The sequence below is a fragment of the Amblyraja radiata genome, chromosome 23 (assembly GCF_010909765.2).
Source record: "Amblyraja radiata isolate CabotCenter1 chromosome 23, sAmbRad1.1.pri, whole genome shotgun sequence".
NCBI classification, from domain to species: Eukaryota; Metazoa; Chordata; class Chondrichthyes; order Rajiformes; family Rajidae; genus Amblyraja; species Amblyraja radiata.
Genome location: NC_045978.1, coordinates 18,771,667 through 18,798,850, shown reverse-complemented (window position 1 = coordinate 18,798,850; position 27,184 = coordinate 18,771,667). Strand labels below are relative to the sequence as shown.

The following is a 27,184-nucleotide window of genomic DNA, read 5'->3' as shown; positions in this document are numbered from 1 at the left end:
CTAGTTTCCAACACACAGCCTCCAGTATATACTACATTTGGCCCACAAGATCTAGCCCACCTGGAAGCTTTCATCAAGATTGTGAAGACTCAGTAGCTGGGAGGTTCAATTGGTTCACTCTGTTCCTTTCCATATGAATTCCAAACTTATAATATTCCAAGCTAACTACTTAAACACTGTACTTTTATTTGGTTTATTCATCATCCATAATAAAGACACATCTTGTAATTCAGATGCCAGATTTAAATAATTGCATGATCAATGTTAGTTGGCAGCACAAGGGGTATTTAAGACCATTCCAATTTTTGATCATTCAAGAATTTTGTAGGTATACAACAAAGTGCACTTGAATTAGATTTAAAGTAACTGCAGTTTTGGCTCAGTTGGCATTTTGACCTATTGCTGTTCCAATTTTATATGTTGCAAGACCAAAACTCTTTACCAGAACTTTATTCTTTGTGTTGAATGGAGAGATTCTCCTTTTTGGATTCTGTAAGTTAATGCAGGTATTAATTTTAATTTTGTGATATGCTGGGAATTATGCAACAGTATAAAAGTAACTTAATTTTATTTCTAAATTATATTACATATTTTTTCGAAAAGTTATCACATCGGTCGGGGGCCACTGTGGGAAGAAGTCAAAAGATAAAAAGGTAGGTAATTGCATTGCTGAAATTTCAAAACGAAGAAATATTAGTCTAAAAATTGCCTTGCATAGTGTCACAATTTGGTATGACTTCAATTTTATATGCAAGGTCTATTTATTCTAGTAAATTATGGTTTATTGTGATTTTCCTTCAGAATCCCCCTCACCTGATCCTTTCACATATTGCTGAATAAAGTATTGATGTGCAATGCATACTTGGATAATACCTCCAGGACTTGTGATTCTGCATACTTGGTCCATGGACCTAATTTGGAACTGTGTCACTCTAGGCACAGTCAGTGATGTTAAAACCAAGCCACTCTTGATAATAAACACTGAACTCCTCACCCAAAATATATTCAATGTCCTTGCTAATTCTAGCGCACCTGTATATTGTTCAACCTATTCATCAGCTGAGAAAAGATGGTAGGTCTTCTTCCTCATGTCCGGCCATCTTCTACATCACGTCTTTCCAGTGGTTGGCGCAGGCGAACGCAGCGGCATTTGGTTCGGCCAGGTCATCTTTGGTACATTGTGGAGCTTGGCTACATCTCATGATGTGTTCCATGGTTTGGGATTTGCCACACACACATGCATCGGAAGTTGTTATTTTCCATTTCTTCATGGACACCTTGCAGCGTCCTTCGCCGACCCGCAGGCGGTTCAATGTTTTCCAGACAGCCCAAGGTTGATCGTGGCCGGTAGCGAGGCATTCGTCTGGGGTGATGCCTCTCTCCATCCATTGGGTTGTCTGGCTGCCAAGGCTGTTCCACTGGTTCTGCCATTCAGTAATACTGGCATCAGTTGGGGTGGTCTCCAGTACTTCAGTGGTGTCTAGGAAGCTGCTCCGGGAGCTGAGCCGTTTCTGGGCAGCAGAGTGCTCATGGAGTGCGTACCGGTTGTCATTGGCCTGCTTTGTGCGCTCGGCTTTTGTGATGACTGCTCTGCGGATGTCAGGGGGAACGATGCCAGGGAGGGCATAAAGGCAGTATACGGGGGTTGTTTTGATGCACCCAGTCACTATCCTGCAGGTCTCGTTGAGGATAGGGTCTATTTTACGTGCATGGCATGATCTGCTCCATGCTGGGCAGGCATATTCAGCGGGTGGAGAAGCACAAGGCTAGTGCCGATGTACGCAGTGTACTTGGATGAGCCCCCCACTTTGAGTTTGTTAGTTGTCGTAGAAGGCTGTTCCTGGTGGAGACCTTGGCTCTCGTCTTTGGGTGTGTGTCTTGTAACTGAGGGTACGATCTAAAGTTACTCCCAGATAGACTGAGTGCTGGTGGTTTTCAACCTTAATACCGTCCCAGGTTATGTCGAGCTCCCGTTTAGCCTCTACGTTTTTTAAATGGAAGCTGCAGATTTGGGCTTTCCCAGGGTTTGGGCAGTAGGTAATAATCAGATGGTAGGTAATAATCAGAAGAACGTTTTTGGGTGCTTTTATGGACATAATGCCATAAGATTTCAATGGGCCTGGTATCAAAGTATGATTCTTGAGAATATTTTTTGTCTTGCTGTTGCCTGTGGAACAGTTGCTCCAAACAATAATTTTGGGATGTTTATTTGGAAGACTTTACAAGGTTAAGTGGGTTGGGGTAGTTTTGCCAGATTGAAATAAAATTGAGGTGTCTATTTGAACAAAAGAACATATGAAAATAGAATTAGGAGGAGGCTACTAGGACATCTCAAACTTACCCTGCCATTCACTACGATCATGGCCGATCTATGTTGGCCTCAACCCATCTTTTTTATTTATTTTTTTATTTTATTAGAAGTTAATACAATACAAAACAATACAGTGGCACCTAATTTTAGGTGCCAACTATGTCATACCGTAATCCATTCTATGTACAACCTCTAGTTTTATGTTATGAGTAGGCAAGACAAGAAAAATAAAACAATAGAAAGGGGAAAGAGTGGAAAAATAGATGGTAGAGAGTAGAAAAATGTGAAGTGTGGATATAAAAAATAAAAATAAAAAAAAATAAAATAAAAAAGAAAAAGTGGAAAGTAGAAATAGAAGAAAAGGCCCCTTAAAAGAGAATTTTTCAAATCTATATTCGGAGATGTAGATCTATCCACGTCATGAACTGAAATCAGCAATCCTTATGGTACCGCTGCATCACATGATTCCAAAAAGTCGATGAAAGGAGACCAACTCCTTAAGAATTGGTCATATTTATCTATTAGTCGGAGTCTCATTTCTTCAAGGCGTGCTATGTCCATCATATTCCTAATCCACATTTTAACAGTTGGTATGGCTGTATTTTTCCAAAATTTAAGTATCAATTTCTTTCCAATTATTAACCCATAATTAAAAAAAACATTTTGGTCTTTATTTAAATTGGTATCTTCTCCTATTATTCCAAATATAATCCATTCCATTTTGGGTTCTATTCTTGACTTGAAGAGCTTTGTAAATATATCAAATATATCACTCCAAAATTTATTCAACTTTGTACATCCTACAAATGAATGTGTTATATTAGCGTTTTGAAACAAACATTTATCGCATCTGGGAGAGACGTTTGGATAAAATTTATTCAACCTCGTTTTTGAATAATATAGTCTATGTAATAATTTGAATTGAATTAAATTATGTCTTGTATTAATAGAACAGTTATGTGTATTCATCAAATACTTTTCCCATCTATCCTTCGAGATCTTTATCATTAGCTCATGTTCCCAATCTTCCCTTAGTGCTTCTGTTGAGGGTGATTCTCTATCTAATATATTATTATAAAAGTATGAAATTAATTTTTGTGAATCAGCCTTAATATTCATTGCTTCTTCTAAAGGGTCTAAAAATATAGTTTGAAATCTATGTATATATTTCTTCATAAAGTCACATACCTGTATATATTTAAAATATTGATTATCCTTCAATTTAAATTTTAATTTTAATTGTTGAAATGATAACAGTTTACCCAATTCATACATATCCCCTACTTTCCTAATCCCCAGTCTATCCCATTGTTGATATGTGTTGTCGATGAGAGAAGGTTTGAATGCGGGGTTGTTCAATAGTGGGGTTAGTACTGATAAATTATTTAATTTCAAGGATACTTTTATTTGTTTCCAAATTCTTATTATATTGTGAATAATTGGGTTCTTCTTGTATATTATACTATTCAATTTTATCGGTGAGAGCAGGATCGTTCCTATATCGTGCGGATAGCACTCCTCTTTCTCCATTCTTATCCACTCCAACTGCTGAGTGGAACTATCCAGCCAGTACATTATGTTCTTAATATGCACTGCCCAGTAGTAATACATAAAGTTAGGTAATGATAAACCCCCAACTTCTTTAGATTTGCACAAATGCTTTCGTTGAATTCTATGTGTTCTGTAATCCCATATAAAATTAGTAACAGTGCAATCTAGTTTTATGAAAAAATATTTTGGAATATATATTGGGATCGCTTGAAACAAATATATTAATTGTGGTAAGAAAGTCATTTTTATAGCGTTGATTCTACCTATCAATGAGAGCGGAAGTGTTTTCCAAAATTTAATCATATCATTCAGTTTATTTAATAGTGGTATAAAATTGGCACTAAATAATGATTTGTGTCTTCTTGTAATTTGAATACCCAGATACTTGAATTTTTCTGTTGCAATTTTGAAGGGGAATTTTAGTAAGTGTCTCGAATCCTGTGGTTTTAAAGACATAATTTCGCTTTTATCCCAATTTATTCTATACCCTGAAAAAGAGCCGAATTCCTCAATTAGTGTTAATAAGGTGGGTATACTCGTTTGTGTATTAGTAATATATAAAAGAATATCATCAGCATATAGTGAAATTTTATTCTTTGAATCCTTAGTGTTATATCCGTGAATATTCGGGTGATTTCTAATCCTTTCGGCCAACGGTTCTATCATAAGGGCAAATAGCAATGGTGATAAGGCACACCCTTGCCTATTACCCCTTGATAAGTAAAATTTTGGAGATAGCGTATTGTTAGTTAATATTCTTGCCGTAGGTCTATCGTAAAGTAGTTTAACCCATCTAATAAAATTCTCTCCCATATTGAATTTTTGGAGTACCTTGTATAAATACTGCCATTCTACTTGATCAAATGCCTTCTCTGCATCCAGCGTGATAACTGAAATATCTTCATTGTCCTCATTATGAGAGTACATTATATTGAAAAGCCTTCTCAAATTATTAAATGATTGTCTTTTGGGTATAAATCCCGTTTGATCCGTATTTATTAAATTGTTAATATAAATATTTAGCCTTCTAGCTAGAATCTTTGCTAAAATTTTCTGATCCGTATTTAGTAGTGAAATAGCTCTATAAGAACCCGGTTCATCTAAATCTTTATCTTTTTTTGGTATAAGTGTTATTGTTGCTTCTGCTAGGGTTTCTGGTAGTTTATTTTCGGTATAAGCCTGCGTGTATAAATTGAATAATCTTGGTATAATTGACTCCTGAAATCTTTTATAAAATTCATTACTAAAACCGTCTGGTCCTGGGGTCTTCCCATTTTTCAGTGAGTTTATTATTTGTTTTATTTCTTCACTAGTAATCCGTGCTCCTAATTGCTCTTGTTCTAAACTATCCAATTTTGGGAGCTTGCAATTATCTAAAAAATTTGTAACTTTACTTACATCTGTATTTATTTTAGATGTATATAAATTGTGATAAAATTGGGCAAACCTCTTGTTAATATCCTTAGGCAGTGTTAAAAACTCACCCTTATCCGATTTAATTTTAGTAATAGTTTTTTCCTTTTCTCGTTGCTTCAGTTGCCTCGCAAGTAGTTTATGTGGCTTATCCCCAAATTCGAAGTGTGCTTGTTTTGTAATTTGGAATAATTTTATTACTCTAGCCGATAGTATTCTATTGACTTTATATTTCAATAAAGTTATCTTATTATGTTTATTTATGGTTGGGTCAGTTGCATTGTCCAGTTCTAGTAGTTTTATTTTCTGTTCTATCCGCTGAAGTTCTCTTTTATTTTCCTTATTTTGAAAACTTTGGTAAGAAATTATGACGCCGCGAATATATGCCTTAAAGGTTTCCCATAATAGCGGTGCAGAAATACCTGGCGTGTCATTTATTTCGAAAAAAAGTTTTATTTGTTCTTTTATATACTCATAACCCTACGGGTTATTTAATATATGTACATTGAATCTCCAAAAAGGTTTTATACTCTGCATTCCCTCAATTTTAAGTATAAAAGTCAATGGTGAATGATCAGAAATAATACTATTATGATATGATGGTTTATTCGTATACGGGATTAATTTTGTGTCCAATAAAAAATAATCAATTCGCGAATAAGTTTTGTGAACTGATTAATAAAATGAGTATTCCCTACCGCTTGGATTTGCTATTCTCCAAATATCAGCTATGTTATTATTTTTTATATAAGTATTTAAAAATTCACAGGTCTTAGTTTTAACAAGACGCTTCCCTAGCTTTATTGATTTATCTAAGTATGGATCTATAACACAGTTGAAATCTCCCCCCATTATTATATTTTGATAATTATGCTCTGCGATTAAATCTATTATTTTCCTAAAAAATTGTGGGTTATCAAAATTAGGCGCGTAAATATTTATCATAGTTAATGGTGTATTGTAAATTTCTCCCGTGACTATAACTATCTTCCCTCTTTATCAGATATAGATTTCTTTAATTTAAAAGGTATACCCTTCCGAATTATAATAGCCGTGCCTCTTGCTTTAGAGGTGAATGAGGAGTAATAGGTTTGACCTATCCAATTTGCCCTTAATCTGATCTGAGTTTGTTGTTTAAGATGTGTCTCTTGTAGGAAAGCAATATCCATATTTAATGATTTTAATTGTGCCAGAATTTTACCCCTCTTAATTGGCTCATTCGCACCTCTGATGTTCCAACTACAGAAGGTGAGACCTCCGATATTTATTCGACTATTATCTTGCATTGGCTATTATTACCAGACTGTATGATTCATGTGATGCAGCCAAGTACCTCGGAATCCTGAATCCAGAGTTGTCCTTCATAATTTCTACAGTAGTTCTACATCTCCTGACACTTTTAAATATAAATAAGGGAAAAAGAAAAACATAAAATAAAGTGTACATAAAAATTGTTAAGTCACACAACAAATAATTGTGAATAAACAAAAAAAGTGAATGTAATTTATCAAAAAAGCGATAAATTACAAAAAAGCCACCTAAGGTAGCTAGATTTATTTTTAAATTGACCTCCGTCGATGAAATTATGCACTGGGCCTTGTTCCCCTATTAGAATTTGACCTAACGTTAGTCGGTTCCCTCTAATTGTTACCAAAATTATCATGTTCAAAAGGGAACTGCAGATGCTGGAATATCGAAGGTACACAAAATTGCTGGAGGAACTCAGCGGGTGCAGCAGCATCTATGGAGCGAAGGAAATAGGCGACGTTTCGGGCCGAAACCCTTCTTCAGACTGATGGGGGGGGGGGAAAGAAAGAAGGAAAAAGGGAGGAGGAGGAGCCCGAGGGCGGGCGGATGGGAGGGTGGGAGGAGACAGCTAGAGGGTGAAGGAAGGGGAGGGGACAGCACAGGCTAGCCAAATTGGGGGAATTCAATGTTGATGCCATAAGGGCGCAAGGACCCCAGAAACTGTCTCCGGAGAGAGGAGGAGAACTTCTTCAAAGTAGGCATACCTTGAAGAGATATCGCAGTGGAGTAGACAAAGTGTTCAAAAGGGAACTGCAGATGCTGGAATATCGAAGGTACACAAAATTGCTGGAGGAACTCAGCGGGTGCAGCAGCATCTATGGAGCGAAGGAAATAGGCGACGTTTCGGGCCGAAACCCTTCTTCAGACTGATGGGGGGTGGGGAAAGAAAGAAGGAAAAAGGGAGGAGGAGGAGCCCGAGGGCGGGCGGATGGGAGGGTGGGAGGAGACAGCTAGAGGGTGAAGGAAGGGGAGGGGACAGCACAGGCTAGCCAAATTGGGGGAATTCAATGTTGATGCCATAAGGGCGCAAGGACCCCAGAAACTGTCTCCGGAGAGAGGAGGAGAACTTCTTCAAAGTAGGCATACCTTGAAGAGATATCGCAGTGGAGTAGACAAAGTGTTCAAAAGGGAACTGCAGATGCTGGAATATCCAAGGTACACAAAATTGCTGGAGGAACTCAGCGGGTGCAGCAGCATCTATGGAGCGAAGGAAATAGGCGACGTTTCGGGCCGAAACCCTTCTTCAGAACACTTTGTCTACTCCACTGCGATATCTCTTCAAGGTATGCCTACTTTGAAGAAGTTCTCCTCCTCTCTCCGGAGACAGTTTCTGGGGTCCTTGCGCCCTTATGGCATCAACATTGAATTCCCCCAATTTGGCTAGCCTGTGCTGTCCCCTCCCCTTCCTTCACCCTCTAGCTGTCTCCTCCCACCCTCCCATCCGCCCGCCCTCGGGCTCCTCCTCCTCCCTTTTTCCTTCTTTCTTTCCCCACCCCCCATCAGTCTGAAGAAGGGTTTCGGCCCGAAACGTCGCCTATTTCCTTCGCTCCATAGATGCTGCTGCACCCGCTGAGTTCCTCCAGCAATTTTGTGTACCTTCGATATTCCAGCATCTGCAGTTCCCTTTTGAACACTTTGTCTACTCCACTGCGATATCTCTTCAAGGTATGCCTACTTTGAAGAAGTTCTCCTCTCTCCGGAGACAGTTTCTGGGGTCCTTGCGCCCTTATGGCATCAACATTGAATTCCCCCAATTTGGCTAGCCTGTGCTGTCCCCTCCCCTTCCTTCACCCTCTAGCTGTCTCCTCCCACCCTCCCATCCGCCCGCCCTCGGGCTCCTCCTCCTCCCTTTTTCCTTCTTTCTTTCCCCACCCCCCATCAGTCTGAAGAAGGGTTTCGGCCCGAAACGTCGCCTATTTCCTTCGCTCCATAGATGCTGCTGCACCCGCTGAGTTCCTCCAGCAATTTTGTGTACCAAAATTATCATATCAGGTCAACAGCTGAACAGCTTAAAATAGAATAAAATAAAAGGGAAGGTAGAAGATTTGGATTAAAATTAAAGTAATTATGGGTTAAAGTACCTCGTCAATAATGACACTTTTCATTTACCTGTATGTTAAGTAATTCATAATTAGTATTTAGTATTTAAAATATATGTCTAACCTCCCCCATCCTTCCTGCTATATAGTTAGTCGTGTTAGTATAGTACATTGCGCCTTTAACGTTAGTTGAGTTTATTGCGCGTAAGTGGTTAGTTAGTTAGTTAATTATATATATAAATAATAGGTCATATATCATATAGTGTGGAACAGATGCCTCATAATGGCCATTTTGGCCTCAACCCATCTTCTCTGCCATTTCCCCATAACCACCAATTCCTCGAAATTTCAAATATTTATCTATTTCAATCTTAAATATATCTACTGAACTGGCCTCCACAGCTGCCGATGGCAGTATCATTTCAGAGTTACTGCCCTCTGAACATTAGGGCAGTAACCATATATTAACCTCAATTTTAATTTACCTCAGTTATCATATATATCATATCTATATACTTTTAAAACTGGATGTGCGTGTGTGTTATTTTGCATGTGAAACGTATCTCTCGAAAACCAGATGCAAAAACACGGAGATTTTTACAATTTCGGTAGGGATTTAACTTATGAGTTCGGTAATCCACTCCTTTGTCAATTATTTCCCCAGATTTTCAATAAAATTTATTACAAACCTCAATTTTTTAAATATAAACATCGCTTGCCAGCTGCTGACGTCACAATGCCCACATGCCCACCAATCTAGGCCCCGCCCCCCCTGCCGCTGTGAATTAAAGGCGCAGAAAGATTGAGAAAGTTCTGCGGAACAAACATTCTACAGCTCCGTTCCGCTATAGCTGCTTTGTTCTACAGATCTCGGGGCAGCGACTCCTCACGCGCTGAATCTACTCCTCATAAGTTCTGCAGAATAAACTTTCTACAGCTCCGTTCCGCTATAGGATCACGTGCTGAACCTTCTCATCACTGTTGGCGCAGCTCGTGAAGCCCTGCGCGCTCATTCCAGCTGTGGGTTTCCAGAGTCAGAAGCCGCTTCTCTCTCTCTCTTCATTTCGCAGCCCGGCTCCCCTCCACCCCCACCCCCACTCCTCTTCTAACGTCCTCCCCTCTCCTCTCTACCAAAGATCCTATACACGATCATCTGTATACACTCGTGTAGCGCTAACGAATCTGCCTGCCAGGATATTGATACCCCTCTAGTTAAGGTGCAACCCATCCGTTTTATGTAGGTCACCGCTGCCGCAGAAGAGATCCCACTGGTCTAGAAATCTGTATTCCTACACCCTTCTCAAACCCTTCAGCCACCCATTCATCTCGCCTATCTTCCTGTTGTTACCCTCACCAGCAGGTGGCACTGGAAGTAATCACTACCCTGTGCTTTTCAGTCCTTTACCTAACCCCCTATACTCATTCTGCTTAACTTCCTTCCTATTTCTACCTATGTGGTTTGTGCCAGCATGCGCAACAACTTCTGGCTGCTCTACCCCACCATCATCTTGAGGATATCATGCAACCGCTCATATATCCTGGACCCTGGCACCAGGGAGGCAGCACACCATCCTAGAGTCTCGACTGCTGCCGCAGATTCTCATGTCTGCACGCTGTGAACTTGATTGACCATCATTTATGTGCCTTTACAGCAACAAATACATTCCATAAATTTTGGGGGAAATTATGGCCTTAAATTTGAACAAAATATTATCAGCATGTTTTGGTAATTATATTGATCACACAAATCAAGATTATAGATGCATTTAAGGTACTGTGAAAAGGAGTACAGTACAAAGACTGAACAGCAGAATCTTGCTGCATTTTGCCCACGTGATAACTGAACTTCACTAAATGGGAAATAACTTAATTGAAGAGTTTGAAATGCCTGAGTAGGTCTGAAGTTTTTGTCTTTCTGCAATTTGATATATTTTTTAAGATAAACTATAAATTATATTTTGTTTATATTGACAGAAGCCCATTGAAAATATCAATTCAATCGAAGTGCCAGTTGAAAAGAGGCAGAGAAAGTGTCCACGAAGGACAGCTGCAGCACAGCCACGTTACAAAGAAGTTTCGGAGTCTGAATCTGATACCTGTGAAGAATCCTTAAGTTCACCTCATCAGAGAGACTGGGATGTAATCATGGTGAAAAATATCATTTATTTTGTTAATCTACAGAATAATGAACTCTACATGTTATTAATGATAATTTGCAGTATGGATAGAGATTGACTTGAACACAGAATGTGGTGCTAAATTCTTTTTCAAATGAGACATTCCCCAGGGATCAGTTTAGAGATACAGCATAGAAACAGGCCCTTTGGCCCACCGAGTCTGTGGCGACCAATGATCACCCATAATCTCAGTGTTGAGACCACATTGGTTACATATGTTCCTAACGTAGACATGGTTTGTAGGATAAATTTTCCAGATTTGCAGATGGTACAGGGCTGGAAAATGGTAAGAATTAGGAGAATAGTTTAGACTGTAGATGATCATGTATAGCCTTGCAGAGACAAATTGAAATCTAACACAGAATCACGATGATACACTGGCAGAAAGAATAAGAAACAATCTTGACAGAATAGCAGAGCACCAAAAGGACTGCAGGGGCACAAGGACACAAAAAATAGGAGTTAGACCATTGTGCTTGCTCTGCCATTCCATAAAGTTAGTGGTGACCTTCTTCCTCAGCCTCATTTCTTTCCACTATCTTGTAATAATTAAAACATATGTCTTGAATACATATGTCTTGAAAACATGTGTCTTGAGTAATTGAAATTCTACACACTTCCAGAGTAGGGAATTCCAGTAATTTACTCCCTTCTGAATGAAGTATTTTTTTTCTCAACTCAATCCCATAGCTGGCTCTTGATGGCACCTATTTCTAGATTCTGTAGGTTGATCAGCCTTTACTCAATATTATAGTTGTCTGCAACTTAATTCCAGTAAGGTACCTGTACATTAGTACTCAAATATTCTTGCAATAAAAGGCCACCATAACATTTGCTTTTCAATTGCTTGCTGTTTCTGCACATGAAACTTTGGTGATCTGACTACAAGGACACCTACTGTATGTCTTCCTTCACACAGATAACTTCAACTCTCACTAGTTAAAAAAATAATACATTATAATATTCATTTTTTTACTAAAGTGGATAACCTTGCCGTTTTCCACAATATATTCCATCTACATGTTCTTCTCCATTCACTTAGCCCATTTATACCCCCCAGAAGTCCCTCTACATCTTCTTCACAATTCTCCTCTGACCCAGCTTCAGGAGCATAAGAAATCTAACCAGGAGTAGGGTATTGAGCCCCACAAACCTACTTTGCCATTTGTCAAGGGCATAGCTGATCTTCTTTCTCACACCATTTTCCTGCCCCGTCCATGTATCCCTTGATTCCTGAAGTATCTAGAAATTAATCTATCTCTGTTTTAAATCAACATAATGACTATACCTCTGCAGCTGTCCAAGGTATAGAATTCCAATGATCGTGTATCATGTGTGAGGAAATAAAATTTCACCTCTGTCCTAAAGAGTTGACCCCAAAGCCAGGGCAAACATTCTTCCTGGATCCAGCTTGCCAAATCGGTAAGAATTCTGTATATTTCAATGAGAATTCCTTGCATTCTTATCAACACTACACATTACAAGGCTTATCTGCTCAATCCTCATTTGAAATCCTGCCATCCCAAGAAAATGTCTGGTGAATCGTTTATATTGGATGGGTCGATTGTAATCATGTATTTCCGCTGCCTGGTTAACACGCAAAAAAAGCTTTTCACTGTACCTCAGTACACATAACTAAACTAAGCATTGTGATAAACCTCTTTGTCACAGTCTCCAAAGCCTCCACATCCTTCCTGTAATAGGGTGACTAGAACAGCCCATAATACTCCAAATGTGGCCTAACTAAAACTGCTATATGACATCCTTACTCAAGGACCCAAATGAATACAAACATACCATACACCTTCTTTATGACTCCATCTACTAGTATTGCACTTTCACGGACCTGGATCCCAGGATCACCTCTATATATTAATGGTATTAACATTCATGTCAATTACTATACTTTCCCATTACATTTGACCTCCCAGAGTGCAACACCTCACACTTGCTTGGATTAAACTCTGTCTACCATTTGTCTACCCATTTCTGAAGCTGATCTATATCCTGGTGTATACTTTGACAATTTTTTTGTACCTACAGCACAACCTTCCCTACCACTTCTTCACCTACTCTGCTTTCTTCCCCATCTCCTTTCCCCTGTCCCCCACCTGAACCTGATCTATTTTCCCCACCTCCTGCTCCTCTCCTTCCTCCTACGTTCCTTCCTCTAGCTTCATAATTCGCAACTCATCAATTCTTTTGTCTCACATCCTCTGTCTTTTCATCTCTGGCTTTTGTCCAACCATCGGCCTATCAAAAATCTCCCATGCCTGCATCCACCTATTTACCTACCAGGCTTTGTCCCACCCCTCTCTTACACCTTTTCCGTTGCACCCCCCACCCCACAATCAGTCTGAAGAAGGGAGATGTCACCTATTCATGTTCTCCAGAGATGCTGCCTGATCTGCTCGGTTACTCCAGCACTTTGTCCTTTTTAATAAACCAGCAACTGCAGTTCCTTCTTTCTACCACTGGTTTCATATCTCCAACCTGGAAATTATCCCCTTTTTTCTTCTAACCACTCCCTGCAAATTAGCCAATCCTCCACCCTTGCTATTACATTATTTTCAATGGCTTTCAATCTTGCAAAATTTGTCGAACACTTTTGAAAATCCAAATATATTACAGCTAGTCATCTCCATCTATCCACTCTGACTACTTCCTCAAAGGAATCTTAATAAATACATTAGACATGATTTCTGCTTCACAAAATTGTGATAACTCTGATGAGATTATGACTTTCCAGGTGTCCTTTTATTACCTTGTTAGTCCATTTTTTTCCAGTTGCAGACTAACTGATCCACATTTACCCAGGTTTTGCCTCCAGACTTTTTTGAATAAGCATATCCCATTAACTGCTTCCTTTGGTGCCTCTACAGAATCATTTGGAAGATTTCAACCAATGCATCTGCTAATTCTTTTGCTGCTTCTTTTAGAGACCTAAGATGCAAACCATCTTGTCCATGGAATTATCTGCTATTAGCTTTATTAGTTTACATATTAATTCTAATAAATAATGATTGTGGTATTCCTTCCCATAATTTGTAGTATCAGAACCTCCACCTACTCATGCATACGACACCCATAAGAGGGCAAAGATAAGATGACTCATTGTACAACTCAGCTCTGATACCATCACTGCAAAGGTTGAGGAGGAGTTGCATATTTCATAATGATAGACAGTTGGCATCTGCACTTAAATGAAAAGCATAGACAGCTCCTCAGAGGGAAAGGTTGGGACAGATTGGCTCCTCTGGGACAGCCCCTCAGAGGGAAAGGTTGCACATCAACTCTCCAGTCTATGCCAGAGGACGTAGATCCACACTACAATAGAGGAGCTTGCATGCAAGGGCTACTGTGGATGCATGTAGAAATACTTGATGCATTGTCCAGCGTTCTTGAGAGCCTTTGAGAGATTTCAAAAGCTTTAAGATGCCCATCCCGAACCTCATTAAATTCTCTGCAGGGTCAGGTGTAAATCTTTTACTTTTGTGCAGTGGTGGTCACCTAATTGTCAGTTGGCATTGCTCTCTAGGCACAACAGTTAATGAAACAGATTTCTGCATCCAACTGAGGTACACAAGCCATTACAATCAGAGTCCCGTTTGCTGTGTTGATTACGTATGAAGGTGTAGATCTAGAGGCGCTGACGAAGGCTGTACGATCTGGTCACTCAATATGCACATCACATTGAATTTCTGGTCCTCGGATGAGTGCCATGAGGTGTATAGGAAGTACAGTAGAGGACTGAGAATGCATCCATGCAGTGGACAGGTGCCGAGAATTATTGTGGAAGATGTGTTGTCACTGATCCTCACTGACTGGTTTATGGGTCAAAGTCGAGGATCCAAAAGCAAGGGCGGACCGTTTCTGTCTCCTCGGTCCAGAAGTTTAGGGATAGGTTTGGATGAGATTATGGTGTTGAGGGCAAAGCTATAGTCAATAAATAAGAGTCTGACATAAATGTCCAGTTGTCTAGGTGGTCCAGAGCTTAGTTTCGAGCCAGAGAGATGGTACTACTCTGAACCTGTTGAGACGGTAGGTTAAAAACTGTCTCTCAAAGCAATTTGTGATGGTGAATGTCAGAGTCTCTGGACAGTAGTCATTAAGGCACGCTGCTTTACTTGGCTTTGGCACTGGGATGATACTGGTTTTCGTAAAGCAGTTGGGAACCTCAGAATGGAACATTGAGAGATTAAAAATGTCTGCGAATACCTGTCAGCTGGTCCGTAGAGGTCCTGAGGACATGGCCGGGGACCATCCAGGCCAGTTGCTTTCTGCGGATTCACACTCAGAAAGGTCTATCTTGAATATATATAACTACTTAAAGGAAAAAGGTAGTAAAGGAAGAATGCGCTGATCAGCGACCAGAAAGGCGATCTACTCATGAAGGTAGAGGGTATGGTTGAAGTACGAATTGAATTATTTACTTCAATAGAATCCAGCTATCCAAGAGGAATGTGAGGTGCTGTTCCTCCAGTTTGCGTGCGGCCTTAACTGTATCGCCAAACGCTTACGCTTGATTCACCAAGGCCTGCTGGATTTCCCGGTTGCTAATCATTTTAACTCCTCATATTGACCTCCCTGTCCTGGGCCTCTTGCATACCAGAGTGAGGGCACTTTCAACCTGGAACAGCACCTCATATTTCTCTTGGATAGTTTACAGTATGAAAAGTGAATTCTCCAATTTTCATGTAATTTTACCTACCAATAATCCTCTTCTTCCCTGTGCCCCACCTTGACTTTCACCCACCTCATCTATCTATATTCCTTCCTCTCACAGTTTGCACCTCTCCCATCCTTCTCATTTTGTCTGTTCATCTCTGGTCTTTGACCAACCATCTGCCTAACAAAAGCCACTTTCAGCTTTATCCACCTATCACTCACAAGGTTTTGTCCTACTCCTCCCCCTTGCCAGCTTTCTCCCCGCTCCTCCACCACAATCAGTCTGAAGAAATGTTACTTATCCATGTTCTCCAGAAATGCAACCTGACCTGCTCAGTTACTCCAGCACTTTGTGTTTTATTTTGACAGAATTAAGTATTTGTACAGGGACAGCTGAAGCTGCCATTACCCAAAGAGCAATTTTATTAGTGCTCAAAATGATCTGATGGTGAGATATGTGAATTAGGAGCATCTTTCTATTGACATATATTGAAATAATTGGCAGAAGAATCAGAAGTGGGATGAGGAGAAATATATTTACATACGCCTCACATTTTCCCAAATGCACAGCTGGGGTGGTGACAAAGCGATTACAATAACATTTTTCATTGGGAATTTCATAAATAATTTAGAAAAATCACATTGGAGCACAGTGAAGAAACGCCATGTGAGTAGTGTGAACTAAATAGCTCTTAAAATAGATAGACCTTCTCAGACACAATGATAGATTTCTTCTGAACTATAGCATTTAATAATTCTCCAATTGTCTGACTGAATGTGCAAACATCTAAAGGGTCAGTGAGTCTCAGGGTGAGAATCCTGATTGTTCTGTGAACTATTATCCACAGTAAAAATAGTACTTAATTTTGATTGCTTTCTTTTGTTTCAGCCAGTGCCCACAAAGAAGATTTGTAGGAACTCAAAGAGGAAAGCAAACATGTCAGCTGATTATGAGCAAGAAAATCAAATATTAGAAGTTTCAACAGTACAATCATATGAAAATACATCAGTTGAGAAGATCAGATGTAAGAGTTTTGCTCTTAAGTATAGAGGATGGGCATGTATATCAGAAAAGGTTTCCTGTGAAATATCACTGTAAAATATTCAGAGTCCTTGCACAGATTAACTCAATAATTAAAAAAAATAATTCCCTCCTTGTGCTCAGTTCTAAGTCTTCTACTCCCTATGTTTGTACATTACCTATCTACCATTATAATCCAGAAGATTAAGATGTACAGCATACATAGAAGACAGAGGGATGTAGTGGAAGGTAGATATTCTGGCTTGAGGTCTGTGACCAGTGGAGTTCTGTAAGGATCTGTGTGGGACCTCTGTTGTTTGTGATTTATATATCAATGACCTAGATGTAAGTATAGATGGGTTGGTGAGTAGGTTTTCTGACGACACCAAAATTAGAGGAGTTCCAGAGAGGGAGGAAGGCTGTTTGAAGATACAGTGGAATATAGATCAGCTGCAGAAATGGCAGATGAATTTTAACCCGAGCAAGTGCGAGGTGTTGCACTCAGGGAGGGTGTTGAGTGATGACCATAGAATAACAGAAGCCTTACACCAAGATAAAGATCCAAAGACTTTATTAACTACATTACAAGCACGACTTCACACTTGCGCGTTCCACTTACACTCAGGAAATCCAGCAAGCAGTGATAACTGAAAAGCTAGTGGGCGTAACTACAGAAGCATGACTCATGACATGTGACACTAATCTACAGAGGGTGAATGCAAAGAGAGAGTATACAGTTAATGGCACGAGCCTTAACAGATTTGAAGTACAGAGGAATTTTGGAGTCCAAGTTCATAGCTCACTAAACATAGCAACACAAGTAGATAGGGTGGTAAAGAAGGCATATGCTTGCCTTCATTGCTCGGGGCATTGAGTGCCAGTCAGGAAATCATGATGCAGCTCCACAGGATTTTGGTTGAGCTATATTTGGAATATTACGTGTAGTTCTGGTCTCTCCATTGGAGGAGAGATTTGGAAGCTGCGGTGAGGGTGCAGAGGTTTACCAGCATGCTGTCTGGATTAGAGAGTTTCAGCTATAAGGAGAGGTTAGATAGACTCAAATAGTTTTTTTCTGGAATATCGAAGGTTATGGGGAGATTTGATCAAATATATAACATTCTGAGAGGCATGCATACATTGGGTAGACTGTCAGAAGCTTTTTGCCAGGGTGGAAATGTCCTACACTGGAGGGCACAGCTGTAAGGTGAGAGGGGGAATGTTTAATGGAGATGTGCGAGGCAAGTTTTTTACAGGTGGTGGATACCCGGAATGCTTTGCCTGGGGAGGCAAATACGATAGTGGCGTTTAAGAGGCTTTTGGATAGGAATATGGAAATGCAGGGAATAGAAGGATATGGTTCACGTGCAGGCAGATAAGATCAAGCATCATGTTTAGCACAAACATTGTGGACAAAGGGCCCGCTCCTATGCTAGACTGTTCTATGCTGTATTTTCCATTTAGTTCACAAGAGTGATTCTGAGCTTCTAATTGCCTGTCACTGTAATTATTTGACCTACTCCCACATTAGTCTTTGTCCACCCGCACTGTTCCAATGAATCGGAGCCCAAAGTAAGCTTTCAGAATAGAGTATCATTTTTTGGAAACTCCAAGGACCACATATTTGGGATCAGGAGCAACAAACAATCTGGCACTTTACTTCCCTTGGGACTTAACAATGAATTCATCAATTTCAAGCAACCATCTTTTCTAGTTAGTATCAGAACTGGACAGTCATATTGAAAGATTATTATCAGCCTGAAACATTAAATAGTTTCTCTCTCTCTACAGATTCTGTCCAAGTGTGGAAATCTAAAATAAAGAGTGAATGTCAGAAGTGTAAAACATACACTTCTGACATTCACTCTTTATTTTAGATTTCCAATATCAGCCGTTTTTACTTCTGACACTTTCAGGTGTGCCTGAAAGGAATAGAGGTATTAATTTGTGGCAAAACCATGTCTTGGTCATGGTCACACCACAAGAAAATTCAGTTTGTCTCTAGGCATACTACTCTGTAAGGTTTGTGGCAAGGGGGTGGGATTGTGAGAGTGGAGATATAAGGGTCAGGGGCTATATTAGCACAATTCTTGAGAAGGGATATGTGCCATTGATGAGAGCAGTAGTGTCATAGTTGTACCAGTGAGGTGCGGAGTGGATGTTAACCCAGGAATATCCACCATGAGTGCTGCCACAACCATGAGAGGAGCCTCTCTCAGGGAATTACATCATCCTATGTATTTCTCACACAAAAATCCAGCAGGATCATGGAGTTATTCATATCAGGAAGTATGAATTGCCTTCCTAGACGAATGGTCTGGATGTTGCAAATCAACCTGGAAATGTTTCACTTGGGAAAACTGGATTTCCAAGTGCATTAAGGTGAAAGAAAAAGAGTAATGCAATTAAATCCCCAGGCATTAGTGGCTGTAGATTTTAAATATTGATACCTTATTGATTAATTTGCCAGTAAATGTACCAGTAGCAAGTTTGTAATCAGAACATGAAAGGGGAAGAGTGGAATGTGAGGGTTTCAACTAGTTTCTGACTTTGCACATTTTTCAAAGGTCTCAGAAATAACTGTCACTATAACAGCAAGGGCTGACCATGCATACAATCATGTTGTGTGCCATGTAGGATTAAAGCATATGTATCTGCCCTCTGATAATGTGAATCTGTTTTACCTTAAGGTGATGTTTAGTTCAATCTGTTCAATAAAACATTTGAAGGATTTTATGTCATTTTCAACAGTTATGAGACAAGATAGTCTTTAAAAATACTCAACACTCCTTAATTTTAATGTATAAACATAGAACTTGTTCATGGAAAGGAAATATATCTGAACCTAAATGCAACTGCTTTTAGCTGGCTCAAGCTGTTTAGAAGTAGTTGATATTTCATGCTTTTCATTTCACACAATTATAAATTAAGTGATTTTGTATTTTTATCTTAATATACTTGATAATAGATGAAAGAATGTGCAAATCGGCAGCTTTAACTAGATTTTCATCTCCACTGGAATCTGAGGGATCCATTCGGACTGAGAATTCATCAGAATCATTACAATCTCCCAATCTTTCAACGATCGTCACAAAATCCTGTAAATCTACCAGAAGCATTCTGAAAACAGCAACTCCGCTATCATCACCAGTCTATTCAGCAGCAAAGGCAACGTTCACCTCTGATTTCTCACCTGTTGTGAGCCCAATCTCTCTGGTAAGAAAATATTTCAATTTTTATATAATAGGTTTCAATTTGAAATATGTGATGCATATCTGTATGTTCTCACGGGATACAATTATGGCTCATTGAAAGAGGAATGTTAAGTGTGAAAATGCAGTTTTGGTAAAAGAGTAATAAATATTGTTTTACATTGAAAAAATCAAAATTTTGTCAGCAAATTCCACCGTCAGAATCAGAATTTGTTCTATAAATGATTGCAATATTGCAATGATTGTTTTCAAAGATACAATTTATATAATGATGTAGATAAAAGCACTGAAACTAAAGTTGATGGTAACACAAAAATAGTTTGGAAAGTAAATTGTGAAGCGGATATAAAAAGACAATAAAGGGACATAACGATTGAGTGTACGGGTAAAGATCTTGCCACAATGGATGGAGCACGAAGTGAGAAAATGTAAAATTAGCCACTTTGGCAGAAAAAATATAAAAATAATATTAACAACACTAACGTTATATCTCAATGGCAAAAGATTGCAGAGCTCCAAGATGCAGAGGGAGCTAGAGCATGAAGGACAAAACACCAGCAAGCATGTACAGAGCCTAATTAGGAAAGCTTAAGTTGCCATTTATCTCTGAAAAACTGAATCCAAGTCGGAAGGTAATGAATCATAGAATTGTATCGCACAAAAATGGGCCAACCAAGAATAGGGTGGCGATGACTGGAGAGACAGTGGACAGCTCGGAAAGACTGCAACCGGGGCGGGGCGGGTTGGCAGCCCAAACCGCATCCTTTGAAAGGAGGAGACCCAAATCAAGCTACAGGAAAACGCATGGAAAAATACCCCCAGAGTTGCCCGAGAGGGGGGGAGGATGAGCACCCCAATTTGATGGATCAAAGCCTAACGACTAATGGCAATGGACAACCGACTATGAGTATGAAATGCAGATGTGGAAAGGTTTGCAAGAACAGCCGAGGCCTGAAGATTCACCAGACCCGGATGAAGTGTTTGGAGGGAGAGGGAGTGTCACATCGCACAGGTATTTTACCTAGTTAGACGCAGGAGGAGCCGGGCCCGGAAGCACCCCATAGAGCCCGAAGCCTCCAAGTGACGCAACTAGTCCCTCACAACACCTCCGGAGAAGGTTCGAGTCAAATGTCCACAGGTCTGCAAGACGGCAGTCTGGCATCAGTTCGATGAGGACGTCGGCGAGGTGCTAGAAGCAACTGCGAAGGGAGGTGTGGATCAAAGGCTGCAGACGATGACGACAATCATCGTCAGCCTAGCTGTGGAAAGGTTTGGAGCAGTGGAGAAGAAACCTGCCAGAACACCTTTCACCATGAACCAAAGCGCAACAAAGATCCACAAGATCCGGCAGGAGCTGAAGTCCCTCAAGAAGCAGTATAAAGAGGCCAGCGAAGAGCAACGTCCCCCCTTGGCTGAACTGCGAACCATCCTGAGGATGAAGCTGCAGACCCTCCGTAGAGCTGAGTGGCACCGAAGACGCGGGAAGGAAAGAGCCAGGAAGCGATTCCAAGAAGACCGATCATCTCCTTGCTAAGCATTGAAGGCAAGATCTTCTTCAGTATAGTAGCGAGGCGGATAACCAACTTACTCTCTAGCAATGGCTACATCCACAGCTCAGTGCAAAAGAGAGGCTTATCTGGAGTGCCGGGGTGTCTAGAGCACATGGGAATGGTGACCCAACTCATCAGAGAAGCCAGAGAGAACAAGGGAGACCTGACTGCTCTGGCTTGACCTGGCTAATGCCTACAGCTACATCCCGCACAAGCTGATCCAGACAGTCATGACCAAGTATCATGTGCCGGGCCAAGTGGCAGATCTCATCCTGGACTATTACAACCAGTTCAGCATGAGAGTCTCAGTAGGGTCAGTAACATCAGAGTGGCACAGACTGGAGGTTGGGATCATCACAGGCTGTACCATCTCTGTGATCCTTTTTGCCTTGGCGATGAACATGATCATCAAGTCTGCTGAGCCAGAGTACCGGGGCCCTCTGACCAAGTCAGGAATGCGCCAACCACCAATCAGAGCCTTCATGGACAACCTGACTGTCACCACTGAGTCAGTGCCAGGAGGCAGGTGGATCCTGCAGGGGTTGGAGAAACTGATTGGATGGGCAAGAATGAGGTTTAAGCCAGCAAAATCAAGGTCACTGGTGCTGAAGAAGGGCAAAGTCATGGACAGGTTCCGCTTCAGCATCGAAGGGACACCAATCCCAACTGTCTCCGAAAGGCCAGTGAAGAATCTTGGCAAGGTGTATAACAGCAGCCTGAAGGATACAGCATCAGTCCAGGCAACCTGTCCGGAGCTGGAGAGCTGGTTGAGAGCGGTGGACTGGTCAGAGCTTCCCGGCAAGTTCAAGGCATGGATTTACCAGCATGGTATCCTGCCAAGGATATTCCATGCCACTGGATTCTGACCCAGATCTGTCAATGACCGTGTGGTGGCTGTCTCTGCACCAGTCTCCCCACATTAAAAAAAGTCACGCACAGGCGTCCTCCATGAGCGGACAGTCATACTCGTTTCAAGTGACCGCCGATGATGATGAAGTACTGGAAAGAGATTGAGAACCATGTTTCCTGGAGTCTAGCCTTTAACATCAGCAAGATGAAAGAGTTGGTTGTTGACCTGTGGAACCCGGGAGGTGAACATAAAGGGCCTGTCCCACTTTCACAACAATTGTTTCATCCCAACCATTTTTTTACTCGTGGACATTTTTTATCGGGCTGGAAAAAACGTCCCGACTTACCTGATGCCACGAGTACCTACGGCTAGCATAACGAGCCGCTACAATATATCTATGAACTCCTACGACCTCCTACGGACTTGTTACGAACATTCTGCGAGTTTGAATCAGGGGAAAACTCGGGAGAATTTGTGAATTACTTCGTGAAAGTGGGACAGACCCTCAACCCTGCCCTCATCTATGGAATTGCTCCAGAGATTGTGGACAACTTCAAGTTTCTTGGCATGCATATCACCAGCAACCTAACTTATTCTTGTCATGCTAATGCGATGACCAAGGAAGGGCATCAGCTACTTAGTTTCTTCGGCATCTGAGATGCAACATGTTCATCAGGATTTCCTCAAACTTCCACAGATGCACTGTGGAAAGTCTTTTGATAGGATTCATCTCAGCCTGTACATAGCATCGGCTCAGTTTATGACCGCCTGACAGTGGTGAACACAGCTCAGTCCATCATAGGCTTGTCATTTCCCTGCATGTGGTCCATCTTGATGGTGCGTTGCATCAGGAAGGCTAGAAATATCTTCAAGGATGCCTGCCACCCTTACCATTCCTCTTCCTCTCTGCTACCTTCTGAGGGAAGATATAGGACCTTGAAAACCAGGACGTACTGACGTAAGACCAGCTTCTTCCCCTATTAGACACCTGAACCAATCATGCAAACTAGGAATTTCATTGGACCCTTGTGTATATGGCAATACACTAATCTGAATCTAAACCTGAATCTGAATCATCTATGTTTGGCTCTGAGTTAGTTAGTTATGTATGTGGATTATTTAAAGTAGATTTAGGCTGCTCAGTTACAGTCATAAAGACATACAGCATGGAAACAGTATCTTCGGCCCAGCATGCCCATGCCGACTAAGATGCCCCATCTACATTAGTTCCACCTGCTCATATTTGGCCCATATCCCTCCAAACCTTTGCTATCCATGTATTTGTCCAAGTATCTTTTCAATGTTGTTATAGTACCTGCCTCAACCACCTCCTCTGGCAGCGCGTTACATATACCCGTCACCCACTGTGTGAAAAAGTTGCCCATCAGGTTCCTATTAAATCTTTCCCCTCTCACCTTAAACCTATGTCCTTTGGTTCATGATTCCTTTACTCTTGGTAAAAAGACAGATGAGAAAGTACCAATCCTATCTAATCCCCTTGTGATTTTATACACCTCTATAAGATGTCCACAGCCTAGTGCACTTCAAGGAATAAAGTCCTCGATTACCCAACCTCTCTCTATAGCTCAGGGCCTCTAGACCTGGCAACATCCTCATAAATCTCATAGCAGGGTGATCAGAATTGTACTCCAAATGTGACTTCATCAATGTTTTGTATTAATGTATATTACCATACAATTGTATTAATGTATATTAACATAACATTCCAACTTCTAAACTCAATATGATGAAGTTTGTGGCCAATATTTCAATATCTCAAACTGTTGTCCTGCTAAACCTATTACATCATATGGGTAAGACAACAACCTGCTTATTGAACCTATTTCCTGCGTGTTCCATTGGTAACAAACCATCCTTTAAGTTGATGCATGTTATTAGAGTCATATACAGTAGCATGGAAACGGGTCATAGGACCATCTTATATACGCCGACCAAAATGCCCTATCTTTAAATGTTGTTATAGTATCTGCCTCAACTACAATGATGCCCCTTATGTCTTCTGGTAATATGTCCTCTGGTTCTTGAATTCCCCTACTCTGGGTAAAAGACTCTGTGCCTATTCCCCTCATGATGTTATACACGTGTATAAGATCACCCTCAGCCTTATATGCTCCAAGGAATAAAATCATAGCCTCCCCAACCTCTTCCTATAGCTCGGGCCCTTAAGTCCTGGCAACATCCTCGTAAATCTTCTATGCACTCTTTTCAACTCAATGACATCATTCCTACAACAGGGTAACCACAACTGAACATACTATTCCAAATGCGGCCTCACAAACATGTTGTACAACTGTACTATAGCATCCTGACTGATGAAGGCCAATATACAGAGAGTCTTCTTGACTGCCCTATCTATGCCACTTTCAGGGGACAATGTACTTGCACTCCTAGATCCCTCTTCTCTAAAACTCTCCTCAGAGCCCTGCCATTCACCGTGAAGATCCTGCCTTGATTTGACTTCCCAAAATGCAACACCTCGCGCTATCTGCATTAAACTCCATTAACTATTCCTCAGCCCACTTGCCCAGCTGATCAAAATCCTGTCTCAATTTTTGTTAACCATTTTCACTATCTACAATCCCACCCACTTTAATGTCATCTGCAAACTTATTAATGTCAATGTGATTATTAATTGGCTTCACAGTGCCAGAGACCCTGTTTGATCCTGATCTCGGGTGCTGTCTGTGTGAAGTTTGCACATATTGGCCGCTGTAAATTGTTGGCCTCTGTAAATTGTCCCTCATGTGCAGCGAGTGGATAAGGAAGTGGGATAAAGTTGAACTAGTGTAAATGGGTGATGGATGGTCGGCATGGACACAGTTGGTTGAAGGAACTTTCCATGCTGTATCTTTATACATAAACTAATCATGCCTTGTATATTCTCATCCAAATCATTGATGTAAATCCCAAACACCAATGGGCTCAGCATCGATCCTTGAAGCACACCACTAGTCACAGGCTTCCAGTCTGAAAAACCATCTTCCATGACCCTCTGCTTCCTTCCTTGAAGCCAATTCTCTGGCCAGTTGGCTAGCTCTCCCTGAATCCCATGTGACCTAACCTTCCAGGTAGCATACCATGTGGAACCTTATCAAAACCACACACAAATCGACAACCTCCATGGCTTTGTCCTCAACCTTTTTGGTTACTTCAAAATACTCTATCATATTCGTAAGACACAATCTCCCATGTACAAAACCATACTGATGATCCCTAATCAGCCCCTGTCTATCCAAAAGTTTATATATCTTATCCCTCAGAATCCTATCCAGTAACTTGCCTACCACAGATGTTAGATTCACTGGTCTATAGTTCCCAAGCTTTTCCTTGCAGTCCTTCTTGAATAGAGGCAAAACATTAGCCACCCTCCAGTCTTCCGGCACCTAACCAATGTTTTTGTTCCGAAGATACTCATGGTTCTTAATTATTTGACTTCTTTCTTCACTTCTTCACCTCTATCTGTCCACAGGTGACTCCATTGTGTCTGGAAATTAATGAAAAGGATGTTGTTCATCAGGAATCTGTCAAACTGAAGAATGCAGATGAAGAAATCATTACAAATAAGAGTATCTCTTCTGAAAACTCAATTGTCACTACTAAGTCATCAAATAACTTCACGCTAAGTTCTATATCTGGCAAGAAGACGACTGCTGAGGTGTGCACAATAATATATTCTCTTGAGCAAAAAACAAAATGCTGGAGGAACTCAGTCAGTCATGCAGCATCTGTGGACGGGATGAACATATGATGTTTTGGTCCCAGACCCTTACACAGACCCAACCCGAAACGTTGTCTGTTCATTCCCTCTACAGATACTGCCTGACTCACTGAATTTTTCCAGCACTTTTTTTTCCATTTTGTGTTTACTAATTTCTTTGGATATTTCATTGGATAAGTAGCTCCGACATTCAGTTATTTAATTTGTGTTTTTATTTATTCAATTTGTGTTATTATTGATTGTTTTGTTGTTATCAGGAAACTGATTCAAGATCAGTTATACTTGAAAAGAGTAGAAGAGTAGAGAAGGATAGAGTTCCTTCATCTGAAGTATACACGTCAGGTTAGTAATTTAACAATGTGGATCAACTGTAACCAGGAAATTTTATAAATTAATTCTCTGGCTCATATTGACTAACTTCCTTCAGACAAGTTGCTGTACTTACTTTGTCCAACTACGTGGGTGCAAATAAATGTTTTTTATTGTTTATTTTTAATCATTTTGTGGGGAGTTTTGGGTGCTGCTGGCAAGTCTAGCATTTATTGCCCATTACTAATTGGCTTTGAAAAGGTGGTGATGAGCTGCCCTTTTGAACTGTTGCAGAAGTCCCACAGTGCTGATGGATAGGGAGTTCCAGAATTTAAATTTAGTGAAGATGATGGACCTGCAATATATTGACAGAGAGGAAAGGAGGAAAGAAGATAAGACTTTATTGCCTTCCATCACAGTGGGGAATGTGGAGGAGCCGCTGCAGTGGATGTTTAGAAACATAGAAACATAGAAATTAGGTGCAGGAGTAGGCCATTCGGCCCTTCGAGCCTGCACCGCCATTCAATATGATCATGGCTGATCATCCAACTCAGTATCCCGTACCTGCCTTCTCTCCATACCCTCTGATCCCCTTAGCCACAAGGGCCACATCTAACTCCCTCTTAAATATAGCCAATGAACTGTTTATGTCAGATTTTTATGTAGTTGTGTGTCGTTGGTTTTTTTGGTATGACTGTATGGCAAACCAAATTCCTGGTATGTTGCAAAACATACTTGGCTAATAAATTATGATTATTATTATGATTATGATCAGTATGATGTGTGACTTGGGGTGACCTCATAAAGGTATTGTTTCCATGCACCTGCTGGCCTTCTTGGTGCCTGAAGTCGCATGTTTGGAAGCCACTGTCAAAGTGGTCTAGGCATACATCTATGGTATAATTTATAGATGTTATTACTACATATTCTATGTGCCAGGGGTGCAGGGAATTAATGCTCAGGGTTGTGAATGGAATGCCATTTAAGCAGGTGGTTTTGTCCTGAATAGTGTGTTGAGCATCAGTTGGTGGAAGTCCAA

The 27,184-nt window shown here is 40.6% G+C and overlaps 1 protein-coding gene across 1 annotated transcript in view; it reads left to right on the top strand.

Annotated features, from left to right (window-relative positions):
* Window positions 1-27,184, top strand: part of sycp2 (synaptonemal complex protein 2) — a 53,648-nt gene that overhangs the window by 1,701 nt on the left and 24,763 nt on the right. Inside the window, exons 3-8 of the mRNA XM_033041245.1 lie at window positions 604-653; window positions 10,597-10,761; window positions 16,357-16,492; window positions 19,454-19,701; window positions 25,588-25,773; window positions 26,094-26,178. Of these exons, the coding sequence (XP_032897136.1) occupies window positions 604-653; window positions 10,597-10,761; window positions 16,357-16,492; window positions 19,454-19,701; window positions 25,588-25,773; window positions 26,094-26,178 (870 nt within the window). The remainder of the gene's footprint in view (window positions 1-603; window positions 654-10,596; window positions 10,762-16,356; window positions 16,493-19,453; window positions 19,702-25,587; window positions 25,774-26,093; window positions 26,179-27,184) is intronic.